General features: G+C 39.2%; 1 protein-coding gene across 2 annotated transcripts in view; it reads right to left on the minus strand.

Annotated features, from left to right (window-relative positions):
- The window catches only part of PAPSS1 (3'-phosphoadenosine 5'-phosphosulfate synthase 1), a 107,198-nt gene that overhangs the window by 64,280 nt on the left and 27,840 nt on the right, over positions 1 to 15,078 (minus strand). For both annotated transcript variants that reach the window (XM_003257739.4, XM_030819190.1), the window contains 2 exons: positions 9,738 to 9,876; positions 4,678 to 4,796 (listed from right to left, as the gene is read on the minus strand). In XM_003257739.4, coding sequence (XP_003257787.1) covers positions 4,678 to 4,796; positions 9,738 to 9,876 — 258 coding nt within the window. The remainder of the gene's footprint in view (positions 1 to 4,677; positions 4,797 to 9,737; positions 9,877 to 15,078) is intronic.

Consider the following 15,078-nt stretch of genomic DNA (forward strand, 5'->3'; position numbering starts at 1 on the left):
AAGTGGGCGAAGGACATGAACAGACACTTCTCCAAAGAAGACATTTATGCAGCCAAAAAACACATGCAAAAATGCTCATCATCACTGGCCATCAGAGAAATGCAAATCAAAACCACAATGAGATACCATCTCACACCAGTTAGAATGGCCATCATTAAAAAGTCAGGAAACAACTGCTGCTGGAGAGGATGTGGAGAAATAGCAACACATTTACACTGTTGGTGGGACCGTAAACTAGTTCAACCATTGTGGAAGTCAGTGTGGCGATTCCTCAGGGATCTAGAACTAAAAATACCATTGGACCCAGCAATCCCATTACTGGGTATATACCCAAAGGATTGTAAATCATGCTGCTATAAAGATACATGTACACGTATGTTTATTGCAGCACTATTTACAATAGCAAAGACTTGGAATGAAGCCAAATGTCTGACAATGTGTAGACTGGATTAAGAAAATGTGGCACATATACACCATGGAATACTATGCAGCCATAAAAGATGATGAGTTCATGTCCTTTGTAGGGACATGGATGAAGCTGGAAACCATCATTCTCAGCAAACTATTGCAAGGACAAAAAACCAAACACCGCATGTTCTCACTCATAGGTGGGAATTGAACAATGAGAACACATGGACACAGGAAAGGGAACATCACACACCGGGGCCTGCTGTGGGGTTGGGAGAGGGGGAGGGATAGCATTAGGAGATATACCTAATGTTAAATGATGAGTTAATGGGTGCAGCACACCAACATGGCACATGTATACATATGTAACTAACCAGCACATTGTGCACATGTACCCTAAAACTTGAAGTATTAAAAAAAAAAAAGAAAACACATCAAGTTGCCATTTAAGTATTAGCTGAATGTAAAAAATAAAAAAAATTTTAAAAAATGAGATGGAATTAATATCTATGTCTAGAACTAGAATTTTATGTAAATTTCTAAGAAAATGATATGTAACAGCAACAGAGTAAAAGTGAAGAGAAAGGATCGACAATGTATTGAAAACAAAACACAGAGATTCCAAAAGAGAGCATCACCTAACAAGTGAAAAGGCCAGCCAATCTACAATCATAAACTTTCTTGAGCCCACTGCAGAGCTGAGGTGAAAAAAAGCAGTGAGATGAACTGCTTCCGAAGAGTGACAAGTCCCACCAAGAAAAGACCAGGCACATGAACTGCTTACCTTTAGCAGAACATGGGAGGAAGAGGTGGCTGCAATAAAGGCAGGTAAGAGGAAAACAGCAAAAATGTCTTTAAAACTTTTAAAGGCTGAGTGTAGACTAGTGTGACAGGCTTAGTACAATGGGGGACCGGGGGGTACCAGACACAAGGGGTCCTGCACTCACTCACAAGCATGCCTATGGGCAGGTGCTCAAAACATAAATCAGGAGCAGGTCTAGAGACTAAAAAGAGTCTTCCTCAGTGGGGCACAGGCAAAAAACTATGCTCAATCACCAGACCCTTCTTTCATATCCACAAAAGCCTTAAGCTAATGAAAAAGGAAAGGAAACCCTCAAACCTTCCTGGGGTCCTCTGTTTCTGAGTGAGGGGTGGAAGCAAATATGGTCTGCCACAAACGAGGAAATGAAGGAAACCCTTTTGGGCCCAAGATCCTGCATTCATACAAACCAGGTAGCCAGTACAAAACAGATACAAAACATGCTAATGCATGTGAGGAAAAGAAAACTCCCCTTCAAGCCTCCCAGGGTGAAAGCAGAGATTAGCTGTTATGCAGGGAGGGGAAGGAGCAATGACAAAAACCCACCCCAAGACTCAGGAGCACAGGTCACGCCTAAGACTGAAGGTGGGCCAGGAAACTGAGAATCATCACCACTTCCCAGTCATGAGCCTAGCACCAAGTGATAAGCCACAGCAGTATGCTGCTGAAAGACAAGCAGAAGGAAGACTCCTTCTGTGGTACAGGCATACAGGGAACACTGAGGATGAAGCAGAAATACTAAGAAAAACCCATGAGCAGGCCAGGCCCCACGCTAAGTACAAGGTAAAAGAGCCCACCACTACAGAAATTTGAAGCCTCTGGTGCATTAAGAATAACTTCATAAGGAATAAGGACAGCCAAATCCAGCTGAGGGCTAAATCAACCTACTACAGTAACAGTATGACAGAAAATGAAACATGCCCATGACATAAACACTACCTCAATCTCTACTGTACATCTAGACACAGTGTCCAGCATTCACAAAAAATTACAAGATACACCAAAAAAGCAAGAAAAACTACCCACTGTCAAGGGATATGACAAAGAAATCTCAACAAAATGAGATTCAGAAATAACACACATGTTCAAACCATGAGGCAGGACTTTTTTTTTTTTTTTTTTTTTTTTTTTTGAGACAGAATCTCGCTCTGTCACCCAGGCTGGAGAGCAGTGGCGCAATCTCGGCTCACTGCAGCTTTCACCTCCCAGATTCAGGCAATCCTCAAGATAGGACTTTTTAACTGAGATTAAGTTAAAGGATCTAATGAAAAAGTGGACAGCATGCATGGAGAGATGGAGAATTTCAACAGAAAAATGAATACTATCAAAAAAGTCAAATAATGACAATTGTTTTTTAATGATTATCAGAGTTTAAAAATTCCTTCTATGAGCCTATCAATATATTGGATACAGCTAAGGAATCAGCAAACTTAAAAATCAGTTAGAAATTATCAAAGCTAAAATGTTAACAGAAAAGGGATGAAAGAAACAGAGCATCTAAAAACTGTGGGACAATATATTATTTAACATATGTGTAACTAGAGTCCCAGAAGAAGAGTGAAAAGGGCAAAGGAAATATTTAACATGATAATGGCCAAGAATTTTCAAAAACTAATGAAAAAAATATGTATCTACCCAAGCAGGTTGGGGAATTCTAAACAGTAAGAAAAAAGACTTTAATCTACTACAAGACCTAGACACATGACATTAAACCCACTAAAATCCAAGGAGTAACAGAAAATCTTAAATTCAGACATGAAAAAAAATCACATAGAGGAACAAAGAATAGAATTACATTAGACTTCTCATCAGAAAGGAAGCAAATTTAAAAAATGGAACATCTTTAAAGCACTAAAAGAAAAAAAAAAATCTGTCAATGCAGAATTCTATGCCCAGTAAAAGTATTTTCCAAAAATGAACAAACAGATGAAAAAGCCCCTGTGCCTCCCAGTATGCCATAGACATAACTGAAATCATGATTTCTAACACACTTCCTAGGAGTTAAACACTCTGTCTGTTTCTATCACTTATAATGTAAATCCCTCAAGGATGGAGGCACAGCTAATAAATCTTTGCATTACTAGTGCCTAGGACTGTAACTACAGTGGTGGGCTTTTAATCAATGTGTGGTTGATGACGTGATGAAAGAATGGATGCTGGGACAGCTTTGGAGAGATAAGAAGGAAGCTACAAGTAGAACAATAGGATTAGAACAAGAGTGCAGACGTCAGTTAAAAAGAAACCTAGAAGGCAGAGATGATGAAGTATAAAACCTTCTGGGATGTCTCAGTGACCTGCAAATAATGATATCTGATCAGTAAATACAAAGAAAAACATCAGAGCAGTATCAATTTACATTATTCCTATATATTCAGCTACAATGTTTGGATAAAATAAACAAATTAGGAAGGAAAGTCCCACGTTATCTACCTGGTAGATATTTTATAATGTGGAAAAACTCAAAGGCTAAACATTTATAATATATTCAGACAAATTTTTTTAAAGTTGTATGTCTAATATATCCAGTAAGATACGCTAGATGAAAGAGGTTTATAAGATACACTAGATGAAAGAGGTTTATTACAGGATTTTATAGACTAAGAGGGGGTTCGAACTCCAAAACTCAAAAGTTAGGACAGAATGAGGAAAGATGATGTCTCATTTTCTGTGTACCCCTAGGTCAGGACTGAACAGCAAAAGGGGGGAATGCATGACAAGGTGACAGGGTAATCACTGACTCAAGACCTCCACCCACATACAGGCCAGATCCTCTTCAACTACAGTGAACTATGTGGCCCTCCAATGAAACAGGGAAAGGGGATTGAGGGTAGTATAGACAAAGCACAAGGGAAAGAAAACTTCTAAAAACCCAGACTAAAGTCTGAAAAAACTCTGCACTTGTTAGTGGGCCAGAGTACCCTGGAGAACCCCAAGCCTCTTCATGCCTCCATATGCCCAGTCACCCAAAGGTCCTTATGTCCTAGAAACTTACGCCCTCCACAGGTCCCTCTCTAGAATCCACCTATAAGGAAATTATCATGTTATCACAAGGAAAATGTGGGCGCTCTAAATGTCTAAGAAAAGTTAACTACTTTGTATACCTCAAATTGAAAAATATAATACTATCAAGTTACAGGACTCAATAATCACGGCTGGATTTTCTGTTAGGTATTTTTCTGCGGTAAAATTACTGGTAAAGTACATGACTGTTTGACTCCTAAGCCTCCTGAGGTTTATACTGATGGGGATATTTCACATACTGTACATTCACGGTGCTCCCCACAACACCTCACACACTGACATACAGACACAGAACACTGTTGGCATTTCAAAGCATTTAAAATATAAATGTTACTCAATATTAACACCACCATTTTTTTTTTGGAGGGGGAAGATTATGAGAAAGATACAATTTTTCTCTGATGATTCCTTCTTTCATCCTCTCTTACCCGTTCCTGTAGAAGTTCCACAACTTGCTGGACACAGTCATTTACATCACAGGAGTCTGTTTTCAGCACCAACTCAGGGGCCTCTGGCTTTTCATATTCAGAATCGATCCCAGTGAAACCTGCAAAAGGTACCAGATAATACAGTAGGGTGGAAAATAAAACTAAAAGTTGATTTTTTCAGTGCAGATCTCTGCTACACTGAAGTTAGTATCTGCGCTGTCCCCCAAGCCACAGGGCTATAAATGAAGCATCTTTCTTGGGAGATTTCTAATTAAACTTTTTTTTTTCCTGCACTGGGGGCCATTTTAAACTGTAAAACTACCCAAAATACCACAGAAATGTAAAAAATGTGACACCAAATAGGCTGCAAAAAGAATAATTGTTTCTGGTTTAAGAACTAAAACCAGAAGGCAAAGTGCTGCCTTGTTTATTTTCGCTGGGAACTGTGTCAGGTGTGTCGGATGTGTCGCACTGACCATGAAAGTGCCAGGAGTATTGATGTGGAGATTACAAATAAATTTTGTCAAGTAGGCAAATTTATAAGTATCGAATCCACAAATAGTAAGAATCAATTCTACTACTTTTGTTACCTTTTTTCTTTTTTGTCTTAAGAAAATGCCCAAGCTGCCTGTGAAGATGTACGGAATTAATACCAGGTGATCCAAGGCATCTCAATTTCTCTACAGGACATGGACATAAAACCAAACCTGACAAGATTATTTTTTTTCTCAATGCAAAAACTAACACTAAGTCAATCTGTCCAGTACATTCACAAGAATTATCTGTGGCCAAATTGAAGCTCTGCAGGCTTCTTCTGCCATCAGATAACAAGTATTAAGACAAATGAACTACTATTTGCTTAAAATAAACATAATTTAGTTTAATTTAGTAAACTAAATAATCAATAGATCACAAAATAAATTATACAATCACATATAATTTTAGTATTAACTACTATTTAGATTTTTCCTACAGTATATGTGTTACCATATAACTGCCAAGAAAAGAGCAAATAGACGACAATTTCCCAGAGAGGGTTAGCCGAGTTAAAGACATGCTATTCCTATCTTATACCCCTGACCTTACCCCACACGTTAAGTCATTCAAGGCTTGTCTATCTTGGAAAGCTTAGGTCATTCTTAGGTTAGAATGGTATGCACGAATTTAAAATTATTACCATTAATATTAAGAAATACAGCTAGCAAAAGAGTTCAAAAATAGATACTACAAACCTATAGCCCACTTATTTCATTTTTTTCTATTTCCTGTTTCTAAGCATCCCTGCAGCCCTGAACTCAAGAAAAAATTTCTGCATTACCGGTATTCCCATTTAGCACTGGGTCACAAGAAAATGGCTGGGAAAAAAAATAATAATTCTGATTAAGAACACTAACTGTTAAGCTCTGATTCTCAAATGCGGTGATATACTGGAATCACCAGGTCCCACCCCGTGAGATTCTGATTTCACTAGTCTGGGGTACAGCCTTGGCACTGGATTTTTAAAAGTTCCCAAGGAAATGCTTACATGCAGCAAATCTTGACAAGCACTGGGTTAGAAGAGGTGGCTTAACATTTTAGAAGCCCTGGAGTTCTCCTACTAGATAATTTATCCATAAGTGATTACAATAATAAATGTAAATTGTGAGAAAAAACATATTTAAGCAGGTAATAAAAACTATCTTAAGTAGTCATCATGAAAATAATTGAGATAACAGAATGGTTAACACAAGGATATACTGACTGTCCAATAAATGTCATGTAAAGGTCTAGAAAAGCCTGAGGCCCCCTGAATATACACAATCTTGTCTGTCCTGGAATGTATACCATTATAGCTTTGAAACAGAGTTGATAGGGAACTTGCTAAGCATCATTTACAAGTAAAAGCTTTTTTAAAAAAATAAGCAAATCTACAATCAGGAACTCCAGCACCATGGCAAACCTAAGTATCAGTGTATGCATACAGACACACACACACACACACACACACACACACACACACACACATTAACCTAAGGAACATTTTATCAACCTCTACTCAGGGGAATGTAGTCAACAACAGGGGAATGTAGTCAACAATTGAGAAAGTAAACAAGAAACTGGACTAATACAAACACACTCCCAGTTATAGAGTACAAACTGTAAGAGACCCAAGAGCATTGTGGACAAGGTCTTATTCATCTTTGAATACCTGGCATCAAATATATACCTTGCAAATAGAAAGCTGAGGACTAAACTCTGATTTTTTATCTTGCCCAAATTCCTATCTAAGGGGTCTGGGGAGTCATGCCCTACAAACCATAAATTTTCATCAGATAGGTTTTATTTAACCCTATATATTATGACTTCTTTTCCAACTTGGCTCTGGCATAACATTGCAAGACAAGAAGAAAATCAAAATATTTTCCTCAAAACATGTTTCTTTGCCATATTTTGAAATGGCCCTGCAAAGCTGTTCTTTGTGGGGGAAAATTTGCACCTTTAAAGAATCTTTATTAACAAAACTATATTTTTTTCTTCCAGACCCTCCCAATCCTAAAGAGATTAAGATCTGAATGGGAAACATTTGTCATCTATTGTCTTTAAGGGTAGCCACTGTAAGACCTCAAAAGAACTTTGGTCTCCACAATCTTTATCTTAACCTGAACATTCCCTTTCTATTAATCCCAGTTCTTTAGACAAACTCAACTAATTGTCAACCAGAAAACGTTTAAATTCACCTATAGCCTAGAAGCTCCCCGCACCACCTGGCTTTGAGTTGTCTCACCTTTCTGGACCAAACCAATGTATTTCTTAAATGTATTTGATTGATGTCTCATGCCTCTCTAAAATGTATAAAACCAAGCTGCGCCCCGACCACCTTGTGCACATGTTCTCAGGACCTCCTGAGGGCTGTGTCACGGGCCATGGTCAATCGTATTTGGTTCAGAATAAATCTCTTCAAATTTTTTTTTTTTCTTTTTTAGACGGAGTCTAGCTCTGTCGCCCACGCTAGAGTGCAGTGGCGCAATCTCGGCTCACTGCAAGCTCCGCCTCCTGTGTTCATGCCATTCTCCTGCCTCAGCCTCCCAAGTAGCTGGGACTACAGGCGCCCGCCATCATGCCGGCTAATTTTTTGTATTTTTAGTAGAGACGGGGTTTCACCAAGTTAGCCAGGATGGTCTCGAATCTCTTCAAATATTTTACAAGAGTTCAACCTTTTTGTCGCCAAAGCATTGGCAAATGTGTGTTGAACATTCCACTCCCACTCCACCTTCTCATCCATCCAACAAGCATTAACTATGTGTGTGACAGGTATAAGCTTTGGGCAATGTACTGTGCTAAATTCTAAACACACAAAAATGTTCACTATGACCTCCCTGCTCACAAGTAGCTTACTCCAGTCAGGATGACAAACCTTCCTCCCTCACCAATCCATCCTTTCAAAAACAACAAAATCAATTACAATTAAAGTAAGTAAAAGGTTTAGACTTTATTTAGGATCCTGGACACACCATTTTGCTTTTCTGTGCCAAATTTCTATACAAAGACTGAAGTGAAAATTGGCCATTGAGAGAGTAATATGGGAGCTGAAGGGCTAAACGGGTTTTCCTCCAATTGTCATAAATTATTCTGGTCAAGCAGCCTGATCTTTCTGAGTCAAGAAAGTAACAGCTTAATGGGGTAGAGGATTGACAGGCAGCAGTCCCCACCAAGAAGCTGATTCTCCATAGTGGCATTACCGGAGGTCAGCCTTGCCCATGGAACTAATGTTACCACAGCAGATGGAACCTGACCCAACTGCCAAAGCATTCCCAGGTCCAAATACAGAAGAACCCAGAATAACTACCATTTTCCTTCCCACTCTATCTTTTTCTTTTCAGGGCCAGAAACTGAATGCCAAAATCTATCATTGAGTGCTCCTGGGAGTTCCCGTGACAGTCTCAGGCTATCACATTCCCTGCTGGGAAGGCAAACATAAAAGTTACCTGCATGACTCACTGATCCCTAAACAATGGTATCTTTAGTTAGTTTTTTGTTTGTTTGTTTTGTTTTGTTGTTTTGTTTTTTTGCCAGCAAGTCCTTCGTTTCTGTTAACAATAATGGAACAGGACAAGTCAAGGGATGTCTACAAGATAAATAGTATGATTAATATCAAAGGCCAGAGCAGAGTTGGGTTCTAAATTTCTCCCTCAATGTCTAAATGTCCATCACAGTTGAAACTCTGGGAAGCGGACCATAAAACCTAAAAAGCAAGGTGTAGAGCTGTCCCTTGGTAATCATGCAGATTTGTTCCAGGACTCCCTGTGAATACCAAAACGTGAGGATGTGCAAGTCCCTTACTTAAAATGGTGTACTATTTGCATATGACCTATGTTCATTCTCTTATATACTTTAAATCATCTCTAGATTACTTATAATACCTAGTACAATGTAAATGTTATATAAATAGATGTTATACTATATTTGTTATTTATACTATTTTTTAATTGCTATATTATTTTATATTGTTTCTTCTGGAATATTTGCAATTCACGGTTGGTTGAAACCACACATGTGGAACGCACAGATGTGGAGGGTCAGCTGTATATATTTTAATAGAATCAGTGATATGTTAATTCAACAATAGTACATGAAATGAATAAGGGACCATTCCAAGGATTGTAATAAAGTACAAGGCATTATCCTTGTCATCAAGATGCTTATAATTCAGGCATTTTTTCCAATAGCTATGGGATTTCCTCCATTTTCCCTGGAACAAAGAAAGTAGAATTGGTGGCAGCGGGCAACTGATGTCCAACTTACTGTTAAGCACCTAATTTTATCAAGTAGGTTTTCGCCAACTCCCGAGCCCCAACTCTGGCTAGTGAACAGGATTCCAAAAGGATCAACAAGACTCATTTAGCCCAGCACCAGGCACTGCTGCTATGCCTGAGAGATAGAACAGTGTAATAAGACTACATTCTCTCCTCAAGGAGCTCCAAGTCACTCTAACACTTCCAATCTCTTAGAAAATATCAATCCTAGATATGGGAACATAAAATATCTAAGCAAAGTGAAACTGGGAAGAAAATATTACTGACCTTTAATTTCTCCTGCCCGGGCTTTTTTGTAGAGTCCTTTGACATCCCTCTGTTCACAAACATGCAGAGGAGCATCAACAAATACTTCAAAAAACGGTAAACTTGCACCCTCATGAATTTGCCTTGCATTGTTGCGATCCTTAAAAAAAAAAAAAAGTGATCACACAAATCACAAAGGTACTATATTAATATTAAAGATGAATAAAAAGTGCTTCTCACCCAATTTAGTGGGAAATAGACAAAATTTATGTTTTTAAATATAAACTGAAAAAAAAATCCATGAAATTATTAGGTTAATTCCTATCATTCATAACAATTTTAAAAGACATACTGTTCTACTAACCCAGGATATTGAGGAGTTACAGAAGGAAAACAATGAATGCACCACAAACTCTTTCACACAAATTCTACGTGGATCCTGAGCCAAAGCCCAACTTGAATGCAGGTGTCATCGGGCTTCTCTCTAATATCACATTCAAACCCAGCCTGAGCTGGCATGAAAGCAATTTCACAAAAAAGATCCATTCAGAATCCTGAGGCTAGTTTATTTCTTTGCCAAATGCAAGCCCCCTGCAGCCACTTCTCCTCTCTAACACTCCCCAAACTTAACTTTTCTGCTCCTAACTCCCAACTCTCTAGTAACCACCCTTGCAGCTCCCTCTAAGCCCTCTCCACTCTGTCCTTTGGAACAATGTTTCCTTTGTAAGTCAACCTTTTCTTCTTTCTGGTCTTCAAAACCTGATTCTCCCTTTGTTCCACATTTACATTCCATTAATCAAAGTGCAGTTGCCAATATTTTCAAAGCTGGTCCCCGCAATTTCTACCATCCTTTTTCCACACAGCTCGTTTTAGCATTTGCCATCTTCCTTATGGTCCCTCTGACAATCCTCACCTACTTCCACTCTCACCAGATTACCGTACTTCATGTTTCAAAAAAAAAAAAATCTCCAAGCATAAGCTCTCAATCTCTTCTCTTTCAAGCAAAATCACTTCTTTGTTATACAAATTTATCTACATACTAATGATCCTTTCCTCCCTGCCACTCCTACTTTCACATACTAGGAATTCCCTCCCCTTTCATGAACTCCTACAGGACCTTGTTCAACCCATTCTCTCTACTCCACCTGAAATCTTCAGCATTCCCCCTTTGCTGGGTTCCCTGCTGCCCAGCAACAAACAAGTCCATTTAAAACAAATGAACTGCTAAGGGAAGTTCATCCATTTAAAACAAATGAACTGCTAAGGGAAGTTCATCCATTTAAAACAAAAGAACTGCTAAGGGCAATGATGTAGCACGCTTATAGTCCCAGCTACTTGGGGAGGCTGAGGCAGGAGGATCACTTGAGCCCAGGGGTTCTAGGCTGTAACATACTACGATTGTGCCTGTGAATAGTCACTACACTCCAGGCTGAGTGACAGAGTGAGATCTTGTCTCTAAAAAAATTTTTTAGCATAATGAACTAACAAATCATATAAAAACTTTCCCTTAACCATAGGCACTTTTCAGTATTTAAAATACCAGGCCTCTTTGCTGCTTTCCCACCGCTATGCCTATGGATGCCTATAATGTTATTCCCTGATCTTTCCTAGGCGGACTCCACCTGGGCTCCCCCTATTTCACCCATCCCTTAACACTGGAGTTGCCCACACTCCCGTCACAGCCCACTGCTCACCTTACATAGTTCTTGAGCGTTTCTCTCAAGTGCCTTCACAGTATAAACTACAACACATATATCAACACTGAAGCTCGAACCCTGACCTGTGTCCTGAAATTAAACACACATGTCCAAATTCTTCCTATGTCCACCTGGATATACAGGTGCCAAAAACTAAGCATGTCCAGAACTAAATCCAGTCCCTTTTCTCTCAAGTTTACATTCTCTCACATGCTTCCCAAATCAAGGAAGACCACACTACACACCCACAATCCTAAGAGTGGTTCCTTCCCTTTCCCACACATTAATTCAGTCACAAAGTCCTTCGGATGTTACTTCTAAATATTACACCAACCCAGTTTGCAATCTTTCCCTATTCCCTAGTTCAACCTCACTTCTCTTGTCTGAACAACCTCAACATATTACAGGTCTTCTGGCTTCTAACTCGGATCTGCTCAAAGCCATAATCTACACTGTGGCAAAGGATGCAAATCTGACCATCCTACTAAACTCTTCAGAGACTCCCTGCCACTACTGGGGTAAAATCCAAGTTTCTTAATGTGACACATCAGCCCTATACCTGGCCCCACCATTCTCAGTCTTGCACTTGATGCTCTATTAATAATACCTCCCTGGTCAGGCTGTTTCTATCTTAGGCCTCCCCACGCCACAACCCAACCCCTACCAGCAACACTCAACCCCTCTCTTCTGGATAAACCAATGTGCTTCCTCACAGCACATCTCCATGGTGACCTCCTCCAGGAAGCCTTCCCTGCATGCTCAGGCTGATGAGGCCCCTTGCTTTCTCAGGGTTCTCAGAATACTCACTATATATGATCATAGATCTTTTTCCAGTATATTAAAATCATCTCATCAGCTTTACAAGTTTAGTGTCTGGAATAGCAATTAAGCTACGATCTTACTATTCTAACTATCCTTTTAAAGGAAAGTGTCACCAAGTTTCTATCCCTGTCTCTCATCTTATTATATACTCTTCTGTATCTAATCGTCCTCATCTAGGTTTCAACTAATAAAGTTAATGATTCCTAAATCTAGATCTCAATCCTATACAACTTTCCTAAACTCTAAAACCAATTTCCTAGATGGCCCAGCGGTAATCTCCACTTAGACTAACTCCACTAGCACTTCAAACATAACCCACCAAAAATGAAATACACACGTCCTCCCCTCCTATCCTGTACTTCATAACTCAATCATACCAACCTTTATTCAGAAAGCACCATGGTTCATTCTGCTCCCCTACAAAATCAGCAATCAAGCAGGCACCAGGTCTTACTGATGCTACTCAAGCCTCAGGAGCCCTTAAATACGCCCCCCATCTTTACTAGTCCCATTGCTGCTGCTCCAGTTCACATCCTCTTCCCTGAAGGAGCTGGTGCTACGGCAAGCCTCCGGGCTAGTCTCTTACCTCCAGACCATTCTCATTCCAGGCTTCAAGGATGACCTCACTCAAATGCAAACCCAATGATACCAATCTCTGTTACAATCTCAAACTATTAACTCCTTTTGGGGCAAAATCCTTTCTGAGCAGTCCAGAAGTCACCACCTAGCCTCTGCAAATTGATCAGCTCCATCTCCCCTCACAATCGTCCTTCATAGCAGTCACACCAACCTACCTACAGTTCCCCAAAAAACCAAACTGTCTCCCATTCCATTGAGCATACTGTACTGTCTCCTCTGTCTGAAATAGCTTTCTCCCTCTGGTCTAACTAGTATACTCTGATTCATCCTTCATGACTCATTTCAAGCAGCAGCTCCTCTGTGAATCTTCCATAACACCTTTCATATATATTTACTTCATCACTTGCCTCAAGATATTGTAACTCTTCACATCTCTGCATTCCCACCAGACTACCAACTCCTTAAGAATAGGAACTATCAGGTTAATTTTTAGAACCAATATGCCCAGTTCAGTGGTTGACATGGAAATTCCCAATAAACATCTCTTGAATGAACAAATATCATCATGACTATACAGAAAAATACACATGTCCTGTATTACATGTTTCAATCCAAATATTTTCATGGATTTTCAGATGCCCTAAACATAGTCCAAACCTCATTATTAGTGCTTTTATAGATGAAGTCAACAAAGATTTTGCTCCACACTATACAAACAAGGGGGCCACAAAGCAGACCAGCACATACTCTTAGATACCCAGGTGTCGGCTGATAGCTCTCCATAACAGGTATTATAGACCTTCCCCTTTTTCTGAGAGCTGCAAGATTCCCACCAGAAGGTATAAGAATGCCAATATCACATTTTTATGAAAACTGTGTATATCCAAGGATTCAGGAACTCTCTTACTATGCTCCTATTATTTATACACTTTAAACTGATATATTGGCAATGACCCAAGGGTTTCAAGAAATGGTTTTTACAGAATGTTTTAGGACTCCTGCCATGGTTCAATTAAGTGAACCTGTGCAAATAATACTCAATCTAACACTTATCCATAATTCTTACAGGTCAAATCTTGTTTAAAAAAAAAAAAAAGAAAAGTCCAAGTAACCATCAAAATGTATGATACAGTACTAGAATTGTGCTAATATAATTTCATTTATTGAATAGTTATTACATGCCAGGCACTGTGCTGAGGCTTTAAATACATGACTTACGTAATCTTCAGAGCAACCCTATGTTGTAGGCATTACTTGAACTGCAGGAGGTTAAGTGTGCTGGCCAAGGCCACAGCAGCAATAACTGGCAGAGCTGAGATTTTCAGCCCCTTTGTTTCCAACTCCAAAGACCCTGCCTCTCACCTCTATACTAACTCGCTTATTCACTGATATCAGGGCTTCCCAAGGGAGTATGCTATTGTTCAACAAACACTAATCATATAATATGGTCCAAGAGCCGGGCTTGGCATCAAGATTACAAAGGCAAATAAGACACAGTCCCAGCTGTCAAGGAGCCAGTGGGGTTTGGAGGCAGCATAGCATCTAAGCCCAGGAGACGTGCTGTCTGGGTGCAAACCTTTGCTCTTCTACAAGTACAGTGTGTGACCTTGGGCAATGCACACCTTTGTTTCCTTGTCTCCCCACTAGGAGACAAGAATTACTTGAGTTAATTCACATAAAAGTACTCTAGCAGTTATCAGAACACAGTTAAGTGTTCAATAAATATTAATATTATTACCACTACAGCTACTATCAATATCACCAGTCAATGAATTGAGTTTTTTAAAATAACATATGCATACCTACAACCATCTTATCTTTGACAAACCTGACAAAAACAAGCAGTGGGAAAGGAGTCCCTATTTAATAAATGGTGCTAGGAGAACTGGCTTGCCATATGCAGAAAATTGAAACTGGACCCCTTCCTTACACCATATGCAAAAATTAATTCAAGATGGATTAAAGGCTTAAATGTGAAACTCAAAACTATAAAAACCCTAGATGAAAATCTAGGCAATACCATTCAGGACACAGGCACAGGCAAAAGATTTCATGACAAAAACATCAAAAGTAATTGCAATAAAAGCAAAACTTGACAAATGGGATCTAATTAAACTAAAGAGCTTCTGCACAGAAAAAGAAACTATCATCACAGTGAACAGACAATCTACAGAATGGGATCAACAAGGAACTTAAGCAAATTTACAAGAAAAAAACATTAAAAAGTAGGCAAAGGGTATGAACAGACACTTCTCTTAAGAAGG

This window comes from Nomascus leucogenys, chromosome 9 (assembly GCF_006542625.1).
Source record: "Nomascus leucogenys isolate Asia chromosome 9, Asia_NLE_v1, whole genome shotgun sequence".
Lineage (NCBI taxonomy): Eukaryota > Metazoa > Chordata > Mammalia > Primates > Hylobatidae > Nomascus > Nomascus leucogenys.